The sequence below is a fragment of the Alligator mississippiensis genome, chromosome 7 (assembly GCF_030867095.1).
Source record: "Alligator mississippiensis isolate rAllMis1 chromosome 7, rAllMis1, whole genome shotgun sequence".
NCBI lineage: Eukaryota > Metazoa > Chordata > Crocodylia > Alligatoridae > Alligator > Alligator mississippiensis.
In genome coordinates, this window is record NC_081830.1 from 33,876,409 (window position 1) to 33,896,866 (window position 20,458).

The 20,458-nt window shown below is 42.7% G+C and overlaps 1 protein-coding gene across 3 annotated transcripts in view; it reads left to right on the plus strand.

Moving 5' to 3' along the window:
* The first annotated feature begins 4,123 nt into the window (after positions 1-4,123).
* Positions 4,124-20,458, plus strand: part of TRA2B (transformer 2 beta homolog) — a 32,060-nt gene continuing 15,725 nt past the window's right edge. The window contains exons 1-2 of one of the 3 annotated variants that reach the window (XM_019489855.2): positions 4,124-4,252; positions 11,487-11,620. In XM_019489855.2, the coding sequence (XP_019345400.1) occupies positions 4,217-4,252; positions 11,487-11,620 (170 nt within the window). In that variant the 5' untranslated portion in view covers positions 4,124-4,216. Of the gene's footprint in view, positions 4,253-10,954; positions 11,621-20,458 lie in introns of all 3 variants that reach the window. The other 2 variants (XM_019489856.2, XM_019489857.2) reach the window with 2 other exon arrangements.

Here is a 20,458-nt window from a genome sequence, read left to right on the forward strand (position 1 = left end):
GCGAACCCCCTCCCTCCCCTTAACACTTCCCCCCTCCCCCCCCCTTAGTTGGCTAACATTGTATCTCCTGTAACCTAGTCACACCCCCATCCTTCTATTGTTAGTCCCTCGCTCAGGTGCTATGTATTTCCATACCAGCTTTGTCAGCTTTTTTGGATTCACAATCCTAAACATTTACTAATAAAAGTGAACTCAGAAAGAAACTGCCTAAAGGACAGGTAATCCAAGCCACACCTAGACCTTCAAAACTGTTTATTAAGAACTGTCCTTTAACATGATTATTTGCAATAACAACTTACTGGGTTAGTATATTGCAGGATCTGCCTTCCCTTACTTGCTGTGTCTTGACTTCTGTAAGCTCATCCTAACATTTTCAGTTTCTGCATCTTTAGTTTTGTTCTTGTGCATTTCCTTTGTTTGCTTTATTATTCCATTTAAAACACAAAGCTAATTATTTTTAAACCATGGTTTGGACAGTGTAGGAGATATACCCCCAAAATGGGTGTCAATGGCTAGTTAACATGATTTGAAAAATAGCAAATCCTTTCTACAGTAGGTGCAAACACAGTTGAAAGTGCATTTAATTGAAAGGTGCTAACTAACTCATATTTTCCAGATGTCCTTTTCCCTGCCAGTCAAGATAAGACCTAGACCTGTGATTGAGCTCAGATGCTGTCTGTGGTAGGCTGTTAGAGATCTGCAGTGAGGTACATCTAGACAAGATTGTGTGGTTCTGCTTTAATGCAGCTTAACTGATTATTTAACTAGTGCTTTATAAATATTGATGTAAGCACTCCACAAACCTTTGTTCCAGGACTGAGACTGGGTCTACACTACAACCATTTCCAGCAACAGGCCTAATAACTGATATAGCTAAGCAGTAGTGTAACTCAGGAGGGAGCTAACGGCACACCAGCCGCTAGTACCAACATAGTGGGGATCCCAAAACAGTACACACTTCTTCTGGGGACTGTATGCCCTAGCAGCAGCTGCAAACAGAGACTTTTATTGAGTCCCCAGAGCCGGTAAGATTCCGGTCCTCTACCCTTTCCTGCTCTTGCCACCTCCTCCCTCCTGATCTTAAGGGCTCCCTCGCTTCCCCCACACTCCCCTCCCACTGATCCACCCCACCCCCAAAGGCAAACCATGCCACTGTACCTAAACTGGGATCCCCTTGCCCTCTGGGTGTAAATGGTATGTCTGACAAGACAGATTAACACATTTCTTTTGCTGGTGTAAACTGCATAGCCACTAGGGGGCTCTGCCTGGCTCTCTAGCTCAGTGATTCTCAACCAGGGTGTCAAGGTGGCTTAAGATCCTTCCAAGGGTGTTGCAGGGTTTGACACGATCTTAGCACTGTTAGGTGTGCAAACATGATTCACAAGATAAACCCAGAGATTTCAAATAGAAATTCAGTGTTAAAAGCATTCTGACCTGTTGTGGTCTTTCTGAGTTATTTGCACCAGAAGAATTGCTCTTTTATTTTTCTGTAGTCAAAAAATGAGTCAAGATTAAGATTTGATATTTTCCAAGGGGTGCCTTGAGTCCAAAAAGGTTAAGAACTACTGATCTAGCTATATCAGCAAAACCTTTTTACTGTAGACTAGGGTGTGTGTGTGTGTGTGTGTGTGTGTGTGTGTGTGTGTACATATGTTTGATTTATATGCCACCCTTCCCAAGACATGGTTAGGGCAACTTAGAAGAGGAGAAAAAATAACTTATGAAACATGAAAAATGCTTATTCTGTATTCCCACCCATTCCTCTGAGATAAGGATGTCTTGGCCAATTCAGTAGGGAACAGGGAAACTGAGTCATGGCCTGTGACCATTGTTCTTTCCTGGGGTCACCTTAGTAGCATAGGGTGTGAGATCACTGGCCTATGTATTTCAACTCCCTTGAAACTGTCCCTCACAATCTGCTTTTCTCACATGCTAATCGTTGTGATTCAGACTGAACTGCTTATGGGATCAGAGAATTTGGGAGAAGGAATGTAGTGACAAACCCAGCACAGCAAAAAGGGGTGAGGGGTGTTCTGGATTCCCCAACACTTGCAGCTTCCAGGATTTAAAGTCTAGGAAGATCTGATTCAGAGGCTGTCTCACTAGCTCCCATGCTGTTTCAGTCTCACAGAGCAAGATCAAGCCTTCTTGAGCATCTTGGCAGTGCCTCCAGAGCTAAGAACATAAGAACCACAGGTCTATCTTGCCCAGTCTTCGGTGACATATAATGGCAGAGAGAGCGGGTGCTGAAAGAGAGAGTAAAGTAAGTCTGACCAAGTGATTTTCCAACTGTTCCTCTCCTACTTGAAGCACAGATACTAGGAGTGTTACTAATAAGCTACGGGCCTCAGGCTGTATAAACCATGTTAAGATTGAAGAAAAAAAACTAGCTGTGAGGGAATGCACATTTGTTTCCTCTAGGATACATCACAGTGTGCCAAGCAAAAATAATAAAAAAAATGTGTTCTTTTTAGTTCTGGCCTCATTGGTATTCAACGCAGGAACATAAGAATTGGCATTGACTGGGTCAGACACTAGGGGTACCTATACATGAGCAGGGAGGATGCTCCAACATGCTTTACTTCCAGTGCGTCAAAGCATACTTGATTAATCAAGTCTGCTGGAGCCTGATAATTACTGCGCTCCAGCAGCCTCCTGCGTCTTGTGTATCAGAGCCCCCATGCTTCAAAATGGTGGCAGAGATGCTTTATCTAAAGCTCATTTGAGGAGCTTTAGATAAAGCGCCCGCGCCTCCATTTTGAAGCATCGGAGCACTGGGACACGAGATGCTCTGGGGCAGGGGCAGGCAATTATTTCGGGTGGAGGGCCACTTACTGAGTTTTGGCAAGCCATTGAGGGCCACATGACAGGCAGCTGGGGCATATAAATATAAATTTTCTAAATTTTTTAGGGGCCCCATGGGCCAGATAGAATGGTTTGGTGGGCCACATTTTGCCAACCCCTGTTCTGGGGGCTTTAGAGTGGCTCACGGACTCCCCTATTCCCAGACCACATATATAAACACCCTATATCCATCTCGCCCAGTCTCCCATGTCACACCGCTCATTTTGGACGTATGACCTTCATTCTCATCCCTATTTTGTGTTTTAGTTGTCCCCCAAAATCAACACAGCTTGTTCTGAACCTTTGACCTTCACTCCCATCCCTGTTTTGTCTTTTGGCTGTCCCATGCAATCAGTGATGTGCCCTTAGTGGCCCATTCCTTCTGTGGTTAAAGCCATGCTTGGTGGGCTCCGGCCACGTTCGGCAATGGCACCTCGAAACGGGGTCACACCGGACATTGGGACTGACCAGGATTTTTCCTCTCCCACTTGCAGCTTCGAGTAGGGAAGGTCTGGGGAGCTCTGGTGCCCTCATGCCTGTGCCCAGCAGCTACCAATGCCCCTTCCCTCCAAGCCCGTGTCTGGCCCCTTTTTCCCCAGGGAACCTCTACTTCTTGCACCAGTGCCAGTGCCTGGGGCAGCTCAGCTCATCCCCGTGCCTCCACAGACACGAACTCTTCGGCAGAAGGGCGTGGCGTGCACCAGAGAGCTGCGGCTGGCCTGGCCGCACTAGAGGCATCCTTTTTGCCCCTTGCTTCTGGCCCCAGCTCAGGTGCGACTGAGCCCCTCGCTGGGGAGCTCCCACGGCCTCAGCCACAGGCTCTCTGTGGCAGCGCTGCCAGGTCTTAAATATGAAAAGCTCAAAATTATTGTGTTTTCTGAAAAAATACCATACACTGAAAAAACATGCAAATAAATTTCTCCTTATTTGCTTTCTCTTGTTCACAGTGAGTGAGACCTGGGTTCAAGTTGAGGCGTTTATTTCGAGCCAGTTGGTGGGGAGGAAGGGCTGACAGCCGACCCCACAGGCGGTTAAGCCTCCCTGAGTGTCACTGCTTCGGTTTCCACCTGCGGCCTCTAAAAGGACGGTCCACATGGAACACCTTTACTGTCACTGATGCAGGCCCGGCAAGCAGCAACACCGCCGCTCCCGCCCCGCCCCCTTCCCCTTCCCCTCCCCCTCCCCCTCCCGGCGCGCGGGGGCGGGACCGAGGGCTCACAGGAAGGGGGTGGAGCTGAGGGGTGTCAGGTGACGACGCGCGCGCACGGCCTGCACGTCACTTCCGCTGCGGAGAGCGCTCGCGCCTGGGACGGTCGGGTCGGGTCGGGTCGGCGGCGCCGCGGTCGCCCGGAGCTCGCGCGGGGGGGAAACGATGAGCGACAGCGGGGAGCAGAACTACGGCGAGCGGGTAATACACGGAGCTGTGCGCGGGCGCCCGCCCGGGCGCGGGGCTGTGCTCCGCCGCGACCCGGCCCGGCCCGGCCCGGCCCGCTCGGGGGCCAGGAAAGCGAGGCGGAAGGCCACGGCCCGCCGCGCGCGGGGAGGCCTCGGTGGTCGCGGGCCCCGGGAGGCGCCCGCGGGGTTGGGTTTGGCGCGAGAAAATGGCCGCCGGGCCGGCCGGGGGGGGAGGGGCGGCACGGGCGCTCTAGCCGCCCCGCGCGCTCTGTGGTGAGTCCGCCCGGCGCCATCTTGGGCTGGGGACCCGGGCGCGCGGCGGAGGGACAAAATGGCCGAGGGCCGTGGGGGCGCGGCCCCGAGCGCCCCTCAGCGCTGCCGCCTCCGCCCCGCCTCTGCAGGGCGGCGGGTGCGGGGCCGCTGGGCGGTGCGGGCGGCCTGTGCAGCGACCCGGGGCGCCGGCCTCGTGTGCGGCGGGGCCCCTTTCCTGGTTCACCCCGCACTCCGCTTGGGGGCCGCAGACAGGCCGGGCCGAGGGAGGGGGGCGTTAGAAACCCCCTGGGGCAGCCCTGCGCGGGCCGAGATCCTGCCCCAACTCACGGGCAGAGGGGCTGAGCCGGTCACCCGTGACAGCGCGCCAGCCTCTTCTCCAGGGAGCCGCTTGGTTCAAATGGAAAAAGGATTGAAAGAGGCTTTTCACTTCCTCCCGTTGCTGGGATGTGTAGTCGGTAGGGTCCTAGGGAAGAGGCTGCAAGGGGCCTCCCAAGGTCACCTAGTCCAGCACCCTGCCCAGTGCAGCATCCTCCCTGACCAGAAACCAAGCGTCTTCATTCTAGGTGTCAGTCGGTAGAACAGTTTTTAAGCCTCTCATGGAGGTTTTGCATTGCTTTTCTTAGTGAGATTAGGCTAACTCCAGAAATCAGTCTGGGGTGTTAGCTGTTCATTGCATCCTGGCACTGCCCTTGCAATAGCAGGTGTAGCGTTTTCTAGCTTCAGCAGAGATTTGGCTGCATTGGGCAGCGCTGGGTTTTGAGGTAATCAGCAGTGATAACTAAAGGCTGTGCTCTTTGAATGAACTGGTGCCCTTGGAGGTAAAAGTGATAGCCATAATTAGATGATGTTTCATCTAGTAACATTTCAGACTTGTTTTATTTTTCAAGAGCATCCATATCCTATGCTCATCCTAAATAATCTACTAAGAAAAGAGTATATTTGAGGTGGGATTAAGTCCTGCTTACAGTGAACCATCCAAAAAATGGCGGTAGCTATACTTTGCTTTTGGCTACTGTGTAAGCACACGTTTAACCCTACTTGGGATGACCTGGCAGGGTATTCTAGGAAAGCTGTTTGCCAAAACACCGAAAACAAACGAACAAATGAAGCAGTAGAGGCAAGAGGACCTTACATTAGGGAATAGTAACAATTTCTAAAAATCAGGTTATGAATCTTTCTGGTTTTGGGGTTTTCCAGAAAGTCATATTGTAGGCAGTGTTTGGAACATGCTAGTATTACTCATGTGGCTCATTTGGACTCTTGGAAATTCATAAATATGCTTGGTATTAACAAGTGTCTTTAAAAATGGAGAGTGTAGATAACTAGTTACAAGAGATTTGCTATTGTTAAACTAGATTGCAGGTTGTGGCTTTCATGAGGTTAATTTGTCTACAGAATAACATACTGCTATGATTGCAGTTTCCTGTTGTTCTGCCTGTGGGGGGCCCCCCCCCCCCCCACTAATGCTAATTCATCATTGCTGAGTAAGGTTTGTTTGCATTCTCCAGGAGTGGTTAATTAACCAGGGTTTATTTGATGTATTTTTGACATGTTGCAGGGTTAGTGTCATTCTTCCTCAAGTTGGAAGTTGTGGTGTCCCTATTTCATAGATGGAGGGCTCAGTGAGTGAGATGTAATTGACTTCCATTGTCATTAGTCTTGCCACTGCTTGCCTTTCTCAGCATAATCAGGCCCTCGTGTGGCTTCATTGATTAGTTTTCCAAGATACAAGTGTGTGAATTTTGTTCCAAATACAGAAGTTTAAATAAGAGCAGCTTGCTTAGAAGGCACTGTGATAATGATTTAGATCATATGTTCATAGATTATATGGCTTCACCTAAACAATAATATTCAGACAGGAGAGGGTACTTTTGGAAAATGGATAGTTGCCATGCATTGATTTGGAATCAGTTGAGACTTGCAAATACTGACCCTGACTCTTGACCAGTATAGGTGGAGGGCACTTGTTGTTTTTGGATTTGGATTTGCTGGCCTTATCTCCAAGTAGAAAAAGATGCACATTTCCAGATCATCTTAGAATACCTTTTCCTAGTGCAGATGTCTGTTGAAGAATGAGGCTATTCTAGATGTTCCAAATGCCTCTGCCTTCTTTGAATTATTTAATGCTACTGGCAACTTGTCTGTAGTATGTTTTTTCAACTTGCATTGTTTAAAATATGGAACAAGTTAATCTTGCAGTTGTATCTAATGCATTATCACAAGAAGCCTCTTCATAATCTTTAACCACATGAAGCTAATTCTAACAAGTTAAAATGCTGAACTTCAGGCATGGCTCACTCTAACTGATAGGTGTGTACCATTTGTGTAATGCACCTAATTAACCTCCTGTATTTAGACTATTAAGAGTAAATGTTGTTTGTAACTGGAAGGTTTTTTAGGTGATTTTACATGGTCCATTCACCACTTCTATTTTAATTCTGATAGAAATAAATAGTACTGTGGAAAAAAGGTCAAGCTGTTGTTATCTCTTGCAGCTTCTTTCATGGCACAGAGAATTTTAAAGAAATAAAAATCAGCTTTCCTCGGAACAATTCTCTTTTCCTAGTTCTTCTATGCCTTTAGTCTTCTGCTACTTGCAACGCTTTCATTAGCATAACTCAGGATTCAGAAAATCGGCACTAAACAGTTGTTTAATTGTTCTGTCATCTGTTAAATTAGCAGGCATTCAATTGGCAGAAGACAGAGCTGACTACTGGGAGGTCAAGGCCCCTCAAAAGGGAGGAGGCTCATTTGCACCTTTTGGTGTGGAAAGAATTCAGGAGTCAGATGGATTATGAAGTGCCACCAATATTAATATGAAGACAATATTAATATTGATGTGATTATAATATTAATTGATGGCCGTATCAATATTAATGTTACAGTTTACCTGACTTCTTGATTATTTACACACCCTGAAGGTGAGAATGACCCTCCTCCCTTTTGATAGGCCTGGACTTCCTGGTAAATCAGTTTTTTCTTCTGGGAGAGGCAAGGATTTCTTAGGGTGATACCTTTTATTGTACCATCTGTGTAGCTGGGATAAAGTTATATCCAGGTTTTTGAATATGAAACTTTCTTTGCAGCCCTGATACCAGACACAGTGACTTGTGCCTGGCTTCCTGTAATCAGAGATGCAACAAAGAATGTCTTGCATTCAAAAGCTTGTCTAGCTTTATCCTGGCTACTTAGTTGGGTCAGTAAAAGATACCACCTTAAGAAATCCTTGTCCCTCACATATGTTCTGGCCCACTGGGCGACAACATCACTCACATATAACCTTTTTCTTCTGCTAATTGAGTTTTTGCTACCCCTGGCAACTTCTCTCAGCTCCTCTTTATAGCTGCTGTGGTTGACTTGTTTTGGTCAGACATGAGGAAGAATGTGAAAGGCTGTATAACTCTGCACCAGCTATATACAGTTGGTGCAATAAAAGATACCACCGTAAGAAATCCTTGCCTCACATTTCTGGACTGTCTTGGCTACAACATCACTCCTACATGTTGCAGGGGCTGCTCAAGGGACTCTTGTAGTCTAAATCCAGCATTGCATGATGGAAAGAAAAACAGCCAGTTCTGAAACTCTGATTTAGAAGATCTTGTTTAGATGAATACTCAGTAAAGTTGTCAAGATTTTACTGTTTCCACAAAAGCTGACCTGTTTTATCAACCCAAGATGATGCTTGTTCGCTTTGTACCAGGATGGGGGCAGTGAGCAGAAAGTAGAAACAAGCTTCCTCTTCTGACCCCTTCTTGCTCATTGCTGCAGAAGCCTGGTCTTTTTCTGCTGCTTCTTGGGTTTCAAGCTATTAGTAAATGTTGCCACATGGGACATATAGCAGCAAAAAGAGCAATGCACATAGAAAGAGGAAAATTCAGGTTGGGAAGAGCAAACCCAGGCAGAATTGAAAGCCTTTCAAGCTTTAGTGGCCTGTGGAAGGCATGAGAAAGGTAATGTATAGAAATTTGGTAAGATATTCCTTAGGGCAAAGCTCTTGCCTTAAACTGGGTGCTTTCTTTACGATTTTAACAAGTGAAGGTGTAGTGTTGTCCAGATCAGTTGCAATCACTTCCTGCTTTCCTCAGTTTTTAGATTATTACTGTACTACATGTGCTTGAGAGTTGAATAAATTCTTCAAAGGCTCACAAAAGGGACTTTGGGAGAGATTTCTATAAAACTGCATTTGAAGTAGGTTTTGGGAGAAGGATATAGGGAAGTGAGCACTGAGAGAAATGCAAAATCAAAAGGCAAGAGATGAAAGAGAAGCAGGCATTTAATTGGGAATGTAGATATTCAGCAGTTATCTGGTAGGGATTAGCTCTGCATTTATTTGAACCAGGGTTGCCAACATTTACAGTTGTTTGGCTCTTACCATAGTTTGCTATGTACAGCCACAAAATGGCTGCACTCTGGTTAATAGGTAAAGTGACCCCCAGCTTAAAATGAGAGATTTTTCTTGGTTAAAATGTAGTCTTTGAAATTGTGCAGTTAAGGAGATGTTGGAAGTTCACATCACAGTATTTGGGATTTTTGTCTGCAGTCTTGATGAGAGGCACGCTGTGAGAGCAAAATAGCATTGTAATGTGAGATTTCCTCATTTCTGTGAACATGTAGGATTTTTTGGCTGCCTCTGTGTAAAAACTGGATTACACCTTTAGGACAGAGATGTCACTAGACCATCAAGTTCTGCCGTCTGGTGATTTTTAAAATCAGGGTTTAGTGACTGTACCTTTTTGAATATTCACTATAATTCTGTTACTTGGATTGTATATTGGCATAACTTCATCAACATTTTTGACAGACAAGTTGGGAGCCAAGACTTTCTTATCTCTAAACTATCAACATTGTGAATGTACTATTTTATACAAGGAAATAGTGTGCTCATAGGCAGGAAGTTGTTATTCCTAGTTTTATCCCTTTTCAGGGTTACTGTATCAAAGTTTTTAGAGCATTAGAGCAAAGATTTTGACTGGCTGTATTAGTTCATAGAACTTTTAACCTGAGATGAGTTCTTGATGGATTGAGCATTTTTCTTTGAATGTTGTCATTACTGAAGATTTAAATAACTAGGAAAAAATCCTGCTAGCCCTTCTTGAATGAATTTGTGGAAGAGTTCAGTGCAAAATTACTTGTAGAAAACTTAAGATCAGCTTTTTTTATTCACTTGATAATACCATTGATTTAAGTGCTTGCATTTTACACTTCAGAGTACTGGGTTTAATACCTAATGACAGGCAACTAAATCACTAGCAAAACTTACAATAAGACTAAACATTTCTCTGGGCTGTGTGGAAACAGTTTAAACTAAAACTAAACCCTGATGTTTCATTTAATGACTGTTTGATGGTCTTAAACTCCCTTTTATGATGAATTTCCAAAATTCTGAGAATGTGAGGTTAAAAGGAAGGGGGAGCAACATTCTTTAGAAATGACAAAACAAGAGTGAATGAGAACAAGTTTTGGCCCCAAGATGTTGCATTTAATGCTGCATTCTTGGGAGCAATCTTGGTTCAATATTTAGCTTTTATGTTTTGTATTTTTGTTGGGTTTTTTTTTTTTTTTTACTGACTGAAGAGCAGTTAGAGGAATTTCTATTCAGAATTAAATTCCCCGTTGATATTTCGAAATAGTACCTTTCCAGTGTTTGCAATACAAATTGCAGACTTATGATCTTGTCTGAGAACATTTAACATTGTTACTGATTAGACACTTAAATTACAGAATGTAACTAATTAGGATAGTTCTTTTCTTAGATAGAAGAAAAAATAGAAGTTTTAAAAACTGGTCTAAATAGGACAGCTAGATTTTTAAAGTGAGACTTTAAAATGTTGATGTACAGACTTGTGTCCTAAATTTGTGTTTAAAATCATTGTAACATGAAAGTACAAAGCTTGCATGTGTAACTAGTTATGCAGGCAAGTGAAATGAATACATGCCTAACTTTTTAAAACCAGGCTTCAAAATTCTTTTAATAATGCATAGTGACAATAGAAGCATAACAAAACTTTAAAAAAGAAGTATCGCATTAAATCATCTAATGTACAATTGAATTGTACCCTTGCATTAAAACATATTATCAGTTGATCAGTATTAAATATTTATGGTGACCTTTTGACACTTAAGCCTTTCTTGTTGATGTCTAAATATGACTAAAGTTGTGTGAAATATAATAGGGCTTGAAATGTCAAAAATGACCAGTAAGTTTTCCATTCTTCATATTAAATTAGGCATAAATAGAAATTGCACAATTACCCAGTGCTAAGTTAGATTGAATGGACATCTATGTAAAAAAAGTAGTAAAAACTTAATAGTTTCAGTTCTTGAACTGCATATCTAGTAATAAAAAGTCCAAAAACAACATTTTTTTTCTAGTTTCAGTTTTGGCACTAGATTTTATCCTGGAGTTTTTAAATATTCTTCATCCTGTTCTTTTTCTATTAAGGTTAATGTTGAAGAAGGAAAATGCGGAAGTCGTCATTTGACAAGTTTTATAAATGAGAATTATTTGAAGCTCAGGAATAAGTGAAGCTGAAATTTGAAAAAAAAAGAATGTGAATGCATGCTAATTATCAGACCAGAAGTCCCACTTATAGAATATTGAGCAATTTGTGTGAAGTGGGGAAGATGAAAGAAGTCAGAATTTGAAACGGAAGAATGAAGAAAAGGAATAAAAATGAAGTTAAGATAAGAAGTAATCTGGAATCTGAAAGCACTACGCTAAGTAATTACTAGTCTGTTTATGTGTCCCTGTATATTTTGCTAAACATGCATGCATTATCTGTTTAACAGCAAAAGTATATGCAGGGTAAAGAAGTGCCTACCAGGAAAAAAACTTCTTAAAATCTAGGCAGTTCTAATTCCAACTGCCCGGACACATAATTGAGATTTTGCCATTTATTTCACTGGAGCTTGTTTACAGATTTCAGATCACCCAGAAATTGTGTACAAATTAGACTTTCAATATCTGCATGCAGGAATCCCGTTCTGCTTCCAGAAGCGGAAGTGCTCATGGGTCTGGCAAGTCTGGAAGGCATACTCCTGCAAGATCTCGATCCAAGGAGGACTCAAGGCGATCCAGGTCAAAATCTAGATCCAGATCTGAATCTAGGTGAGTTCACCCCCAAAGTCAGTTGGATTGTTTTGGCACTGTTGGGCTTAAGGGGTAAAGGTTACCTGTAGACATTTTGAAAGGAAATGGCTTAGTACCATTTCTGTTGTGCTCTGATGTATACAAAGGGTCTGAAAGGTGTGAACTTCTTTTTTTAATAAGGCAGCTAAAATACCAAGTTAGGGCTTGCTATTTCTTTTCCTGAGAGGGCTGCAGTCATTTGTATGGGTGGCCCTGCATCTTCATTCAAATGTTGAAAGGGATTAAAAACCTAATAAAAATGATGCCGTTCTCCAGTTTAAACATTAACACAAGTAGTTCAAAATGCCCTAATTAAAAATCTTCCCCATGTCATCTTTCACTCTTGTGATGTCGTTACACTAATTTGTCAGTCACCATAAAAACTTCCAGGGCAGATGACTTGACATTTTAATTGTTTAATTTTAAAAACCAGAAACGAGCCTCATTGACAGGAAGGTGCTGGAAATCACACCTTTCAGGCTTTTTTAAGACATTAAAAAATCCACAAGCCCAAGTTTTTCCTCTGCAGGTCATGGTTTACATACACTGGGATCACTTAAATGTGGCTTATGTGGGATACTGTTCTATGGAGCAGCATTTATACTTTAAATGTTTTAAGTAGTAATCTTTTTAGTTTGGCCACTGATGTATATTTTTCACCCCAAAAAGAAGCTGGTATTTAAATATGAATTGCTGTAATGAATAACAAGTATTCTTTGTGCCCTCCAAATGCATAAATACCACCTGAATGCTTATACTTGGAAAAATGCTTTACTATTGTTTGCCATAATTAACTGTAAAAAGTTAGACTTCTGTGGAGCTTTTGAACACCTAGGGTGAAATAATGTTATAAAATAGTAACTGGAAAAAATGCTGAAGCATATTAAAATGCCATTAGTGCCCTGTATATTGTTCTCACTAGAAATCTGCTTTTATTCCCCCCCCCCCCCCCCCCCCCCCCCCCCCCCTTTCCACTTGTGTGGGGTCGACCAGTATTGTTCCCGGTACTGTCTTGCCTTTGCTACTTACCATATGGTTTTTTTTTGCATGCAGTAAAATACCAAATTAACTTTATCCATGCCATTATTATTGTAGTGTGTTTAGTGTATTTAACTCTGTGTCCTTTCCTTGCTGCTTCTATGTGGTTTTGAAAGGGCAGTTGCAGCTAAAGGTCTTCACTTGTAGTTTTCATCTTGTATTCGGATGAGAACTTTTTCTAAAATTGAACTTGAAAATATGGGATCATTTTAATTCAAACAGTACTGTATATCCATCTGTTGAAAAATCTGAGCGGTTGATGACAGTTTTGCACAGGGCTATTGAGAGAACTAGTTGTGGGATGAAAGGGTAAAATCTCATAATTTATACACACAGCCCACACCCTTTTAATTATTGTGCCTTTTAAAATAAGTATTTGGGTAATCTGCAGGTCCAGCTAACGCACACCCCTTAAACATGCCAATTACTGTACATAAAAACAAGAAAATAAACTTCACTTCCTATTACATATCTCAGTATAACCTGGCCTGCTTTTAAAGTCAGAGTTCCATAGGCTATGAAAGGTTGGTACTCTCCTGGGGTGAAATCAAGATACCAAACTATAGAAATTCCAGACTTTGAGTTCAACTGTTGTGCTCCAGTGTAGTCACCCAAAGTGCTATCTGGGTCCTCGCTGGCAACATTTTATTTTTGTCTTTATGTAACACAGAGTCAGCACAAATGAATTAAGAATTAAATGAATTGTTAGTAACCTAGGTAAATCAATGCTGACTAAAACAAGGAAACACATTGCTCAATACTTTCTAAATTTAATTGTATATGTTCAGATGTCACTGCACAGAGGTTTTCTTTGAGCTGTTCAGTGTAGCCTCTACTGCATAAAATGCAGTGATATGTTGTAAAATGAACCAATTAAAAAAAAAAATGAAAATGTCATATTTAGTTGGTGGTACACCTTTACCTAGCATGCTGTTGTGTTTTGGTGTGGTCACTAATACCTGAGAGCAGATCAGAGATGGATAACAAGGCATAGAAAGGTTTCTCCGATCATTGAAACTTTACACTTCTTCCTGAGAATGGAATGAGATGGGGATTGTAAAAAAACAAAACAAAAAACCACAAAGTTATGAATGGCATAGAATAGTAAATTATGCATTCATGTCTTTTCTATAACAAAAGAAATAGAAGAAGTTAAAGTAAAATTGAAAGCTAGTTACAAAATAACTACTTTGCACAGTGTGTAATTAACCTTTGGATCTCCTTGTCACGAGAGATCCAAGGATTGTAGTTTGAGGATCCAAAAAAGTTTAGCCATTTGTATGGATAAAGATGAAAGTTACATTTAAGATACATATAGATAGTAATAATTCTGTTTCAAAGCCTAACCTATTGCCTGGTGAGGTGGGAAGAAATTCTCCTATTTATTCACACTGTAAGGTTTTATCAGTAGTTTTATTCACTTCTTCTGTTTTATTTCTGTTTATTTTTCTGAGGTATTAGTTGTCAGCATGAATTGGAAAACTGGACTAGCTAGATCATGTGTCCACTTTATTTAGCAAATCCTATGTTTTACACTGTGTTCCTTTTGTTATACTTGTGAGAACTCTGGCAGAGAAAAATAGTCACGAATTCAGGTGTCACGGTTTTGAGACAATTTATTGTGTCTTATACTAACTTGACTGCAGTGGATTTGTCTCTCTGAAGCCTTCTGTATGCTCTTAAATTCCTGGTGCAGCCATTGCCATTCACTGCTGAAATTTCCTGGCTTGATATTCCACAGGTCACACTATCCCACGATATTGTGACTCGGTTGTTACATATGCTGCATATTTTGTTGCGCATATTGTAATGTACCCAGAAGAATTTTGAAAGGAACTAGTACAGCTTTCAAACATCTAAAGTTTGGACATTTGATGTCACAATCTTAAAATGTTAGCCCTGGTTCTTGTGGAAGTCAGAGGCTTTGTAACAGAACTGTTCATACCCTGAGGACTACATGCTTTACTGTCTTGACTTTTGTTCACTAGGTGGTTTATGGCAGTCTGGTTTCACAAATATACAAAATAGTAAATGCTTTGAACTCAGAGTATCCTTTTCGCAGAACTTAAAACTCCACTGGTTTCACAGACTTGAATACTAGTATACCCGTGCGTTAATATAGATACCCAAGTTAATGACTTTATGTCCAGTTCTCTCGCAGTACAAATGTGATCATGGGAAAATCAATTTGAAATTTGGTTTTGCCCATAAAAATACCAATCATGTTTTCATGCCTCAATTACTACAGCAAACATTTTGATAATCAACTCTGCTGACTTCGCTTTGGTTCTGAGAACAAAACTGGATTTTTGGTTTCAAGCATGATAGTCGCACAGAATTGCACACATTATTCCCTTAGTAATAACTGTACAACCTCACTTTAATGAAAAGCATTGTTTGTAGACCTGCAAATATATTGTCCATAGCTGTTTTTTAAAGGTTTGGAACTAGAACTTCATAGATTTCATAGACATTAGGGCTGGAAGAGACCTCAGAAGATCATCGAGTCCAGCCCCCTGCCCAAAGGGCAGGAAGTCAGCTGGGGTCATAGGATCCCAGCAAGATAAGCATCCAACTTAAACAGCTCTGATGAGAAGGAATAGAATTTAACTGTACAAGCAGAATAAAATTAGCAGTACTTGGAAGAAAGGAAGTCCTATCACAAGGCTTAGTCATGGCAGATGAATCACTGTTCTACTAGTCCAGAATTGTCCCAGCTTATTCTGTGAGGAGGACTAAATCTGTAATCATGATTTGTGAGGTAGTGTACAGATTTGGAATTAAGTACTCCTGCTCTGCAGAGCTCTCTCTGAGGCTGAAATATGGCTTTATAATAACTATACATTTAACTTACTTATGACCTTATTGTTACATTCGTTGGGAAAGTAAATGTTGGTTGCTGTTGTTTCTGTTTTTCTCCCTTTTTTTCTCCCTTTCTAGTTGATTTTTGTCATTTCCTTTTCCTGCAACAACTGCTTGTACACTTTTTATCTGCTTCCCTACTTCACCTCCTAATTTCATTAGATTTTTTGACATTAATGACATATAGTTAAGTTTTCATGCTAGTATTGCAATGACATTTAATTAGAGAAAGAAAACAGGGTTTTCTTTTATCCCAAATTCACTGTATATTGATGTGGCTGGTTTGTTGTCGTTTTTTTTCCCACTTTATTATAATTAGCATGTTTAAAGATTTTCTTCTGGACTGTGAAGGCTGGAAACAAACTTTAAAAAAACAAAAGCCCATAATTTGTAAAATGAATGTTCTGTATAATGGAGGTTTGAAAACCTCTTATCTATTTATCCTCCCATATAGGTAGTGGGCATTACTAGATACTTTAGATGAAGGTGCAGAAATCATGTAGATATCCCACTCTTTTGTGATATCCTACTTTTAGAGGAGGTTTTTATGTCATAACTGTCAATTTAACGGTTGGAATATACTCTGAACAAGGGGAAAATATGTTCCTACATGTGAGCATAGTTGATAACCATTCCCTATTAGGCTGGACTATTTGCAGCCACTGTTACAGGAAGTTTTAAATACCCTGAAACTTCTGGGTCTGGGGCTTTTTTCTTCTCCCAACAGGGCTTCTTTTTCTTCACTCCTCATCAAGGTTTTTTGTGGTTCAAAGGTAAACAACTTTGATCTTCAGATTCCATTTTGAATCGCACAGTCTTGTGCTCAAGGACCCAGAGAAGAGGCAGGTTAAATATCTTATCCTGATCTTGCATTAAGATGCACATGCCTGGCTGAGGTCTTGGGAGGCTAACATTAGAATGTTCAGGTTGCTAGTCTTTGGGCCAGTGTGAGTGGTTCCACACCGGGTCCATCATTCCTCGTAAGGCCCCCATCTCTCCTCAGGTCAGGTCATTAGTCTATTAAGAATGGAGTGAATTGCTTTTTTCTGAAGCCACGGGTACCAGAACAGGCAACACTATCCACTCCAAACCTGTTAAATATCCTCTACATGAGTATGGAGCTCTGTCAGTAGTCTGAAAGGAGTCTCCACTTACATAAGAGCTGGATCCTTCTTGCCAGTCTACTTCAGTCTGCAAAATCTCTAGCTAGGTTAACTTCATTCAAGTACAGAAAAAGGAGCAGTGTTTCAGGGGGCAAAGAATCAGGGCATGCTGGCCAGAGAACCAAGAAGAATCTTTATCTCAGGACTAGGGGAGAAAGGAGCACAGGGGCAGACTAGAGGCCTCCATTGTAAAGGAATCCTTTGCTCTTTTTGTGATTGGAGGCATACGTTACTTATTGCTTTCCTTTCATAGATGTTAGGGTCGGAAGGGACCTCAATAGAGCATCGAGTCCGACTCCCTGCATGTCAGGAAAGAGTGCTGGGTTTAGATGACCCCAGCTAGATGCCTATCTAACCTCCTCTTGAAGACCCCCAGGGTAGGGGAGAGCATCACCTCCCTTGGGAGCCCGTTCCAGACTTTGGCCACTCTAACGGTGAAGAAGTTCTTCCTAATGTCTAGTCTAAATCTGCTCTCTGCTAGCTTATGGCCATTATTTCTTGTAACCCCCATGGGCACCTTGGTGAGTAAAGCCTCACCAATTCCTTTCTGTTCCCCCATGATTAACTTATAGGCAGCCACAAGGTCACCTCTCAACCTTCTCTTGCGGAGGCTGAAGAGGTCCAGATGCCCTAGTCTCTCCTGATAGGGCTTGGCCTGCAAGCCCTTAACCATACGAGTGGCCCTTCTCTGGACCCTCTCCAGGTTATCCACATCCCTCTTGAAGTGCGGCGCCCAAAATTGGACGCAGTATTCCAACTGCGGTCTAACCAGCGCCGGATAGAGGGGAATTATCACCTCCTTAGTTCTGTTCATCATGTATCTGCTGATGCACGATAAAGTGCCATTAGCTTTCCTGATGACTTCGTCACACTGCCGACTCATGTTCATCTTGGAGTCCACTAGGACTCCAAGATCCCTTTCTGCTTCCGTTCCACCAAGCAGGTCATTCCCTAGGCGGTAGGTATGCTGGACATTTTTCCTCCCTAGGTGCAGCACTTTGCATTTCTCCTTGTTGAATTGCATTCTGTTGTTTTCCGCCCATATGTCCAACCTGTCCAGGTCTGCTTGTAGTTGTTCCCTGCCCTCCGGTGTGTCCAGTTCTCCCCACAGTTTTGTGTCATCCGCAGACTTGGACAGAGTACACTTCACTCCCTCAACCAAGTCGCTGATGAAGACGTCGAACAGTATCAGTCCAAGGACTGAGCCCTGCAGCACCCCACTGCCCACACCCTTCCAGGTCGATACCGACCCATCCACTACGACTCTGGGTATGACCTTCTAGCCAATTCGCCACCCACCGGACCGTGCAGTCATCCGAGTCACAGCCTCTTAACTTGTTCACCAGTATGGGGTGGGATACCGTATCGAAGGCCTTCCTGAAGTCTAAGTAAACGACATCAACCCCTACTTCTCTGTCCAGGTGTTTTGTAACCTGGTCATAAAAAGAGACTAGATTAGTCAGGCATGATCTACCTGCTATGAACCCGTGCTGGTTTCCCCTCAGCATAATTTTTCTGGCTGGGCTCTTGCAAATGTGAGCCTTGATAATTTTTTCAAAGACTTTGCCAAGGATGGAGGTGAGACTGACTGGCCTGTAGTTGCCTGGGTCCTCCTTCCTCCCCTTCTTGAAAATGGGGACCACATTGGCCCTTCTCCAGTTGGTCCTCTGGGACCTGGCCTGTGCACCATGAGTGTTCAGATACTGCACAGCCACTAGTGGGAATGACGTCAGCCAGTGCCTTCAGTACCCTTGGATGGAGCTCATCTGGGCCTGCCGACTTAAACGCATCCAGTTCCTTCAAGTGCCTCTGTACCATCTCAGGGTCTACGCTTGGTAGTCTGGTGCCCTGCTGCTGCCTCTCTACAACCCTAGTGAGAGACTTGTCTTGCCCCTCATTTAGGAACACAGAGGCAAAGAACTCGTTGAGGAGTTCAGCCTTGTCTCCCTGTCTGTCACCAATTGCTTATGCCCATCTAGTAGGGGTCCTATTCCACCCTGGGCCTTCCTTTTACTCCCTATATATCTAAAAAACAATTTTTTGTTATCCTTAACTTGGGATGCCATCCTCTGCACCATGGTAGATCGGCCAAAGCTAACTGCTTCCCTACAAGCGCAAGCAGAGAAGGTATACTCCTCTTCAGTAGTCTCTCCCCGTTTCCACTTTTTATATGCCCCCCTTTTTGCCTGTAGGCTGCTCTGGGTTTCTCTGGTCAGTCAAGGAAGCCTCTTGGCCCCTTTTTCCCTGCATCGGGATTGTTTCCCTCTGTGCCCAAAGGATCATTTCCTTAAGGCACAGTCACCCTTCCTGGGCTCCCATCTCTTCAAAACTCTTACTCTGCAGTGCATCCTTGACTAAATGCCTGAGTTCATTGAAATCAGCTTTCCTAAAGTCTAGCACTTTCACCCTACTAGTTACCTTACCCACTCAAGGTCTTATGATGAATTCTATTATTTGGTGATCACTGTCCCCCAGGTGACCACCGATCTGTAGGTCTCCTACCATATCATCCCCTGCTGCCAATACCAGGTCTAGCAAGGACCAGGTTCTTCAACTCCTCTTGATGTTGAGACCCTTTTTGCTTCAACATGGTGACCGTGGCTCCCTAAGAGATCGGGGCAAGGAAGACTTGTTTATACTTGTTTGCCAGTCTCCAGATTCATGGCCTTTTCAAGGGGGTCTGTCTTAGCATAAGGATTGCATAGTATAGAGGTGGAGCATTCTCCAAGATCAGGGGAGTTTGGCTTCTGTAAGAGGGTGTTACTCAGGCTGCAGCTGGAGCTGTTTCCTTAAGGGTTTCTCAGGTATGCTGGAGAAACATATGGGTTGGAGAGTAAGACTCCCAATTTTTGTTCCTTCTTTTTTTAACTTTATTAATGAATCCAACCCATAAAGTAGCAGTTTAATATTCAAAAACTTATCCAAACCCCCAATATATACACAAAGGTAGTCTCTTCCTCTAAGCAGTGTCTGTGATGGCTTATCAGATTCTGATTAGGACAACGCATGCACTAGTGTCCCTGCCATTAATTATAACACAGCTCTGTCTTCTATTTTTATTGTGATCTCCATGTCTTGGTCACTGTCTAATACCCAAGAAGTTTTGGGATTTGTCAGTGCAGGTATTAAAGTTTTCAGAGCTTGCCATCACAATCCAGGAGACAAGTCACTTTGACATTTCACTGACGGATGACTTGGCCTGCCAACAACAGCTTTATATACCTTGCTTCATATTTAACTGAACTTAGCAACCTTCACTTGTCACCAAGAATCCAGATTTTTTGTAGTAAGTTCCACAGTAAGAATGTGAATATTTTTTTTTTTTTTTATACCAGAGCACTTAAGGCCTCTAGGATTTCTGCATATCTGGTGTTACTAAGTAAAGCATGGAAGCATTCTCAGAAAAAGCATGGAGGGAAACCAGGCTACTTCCTCAAACTCACCAAATATTTGGTTATCATGGCTAATATTCAGTGAGTCCCAAAGGCACTTGCTCAGGAACACCTCATTTCCAAGGATACCATCCTCTGTGCTTTACTTAAACACATCAGATATGTTTAGAGCTGTGATATCTGTCATTGCTGTCTGCTAAAGTTGGATAAGATTCTTTTTTGTTTGCTGAAATTCAAGGGAAGATCCTTAGATCACTCTTCAAATGAAAAGTTTTCCTTGTTTGCAATGAGAGGGGGAGAGAACTAGATTTGCCATGCCATGTTAAATGTTGCTTGAAACGTTGTCATGATAAAGTTAAGCA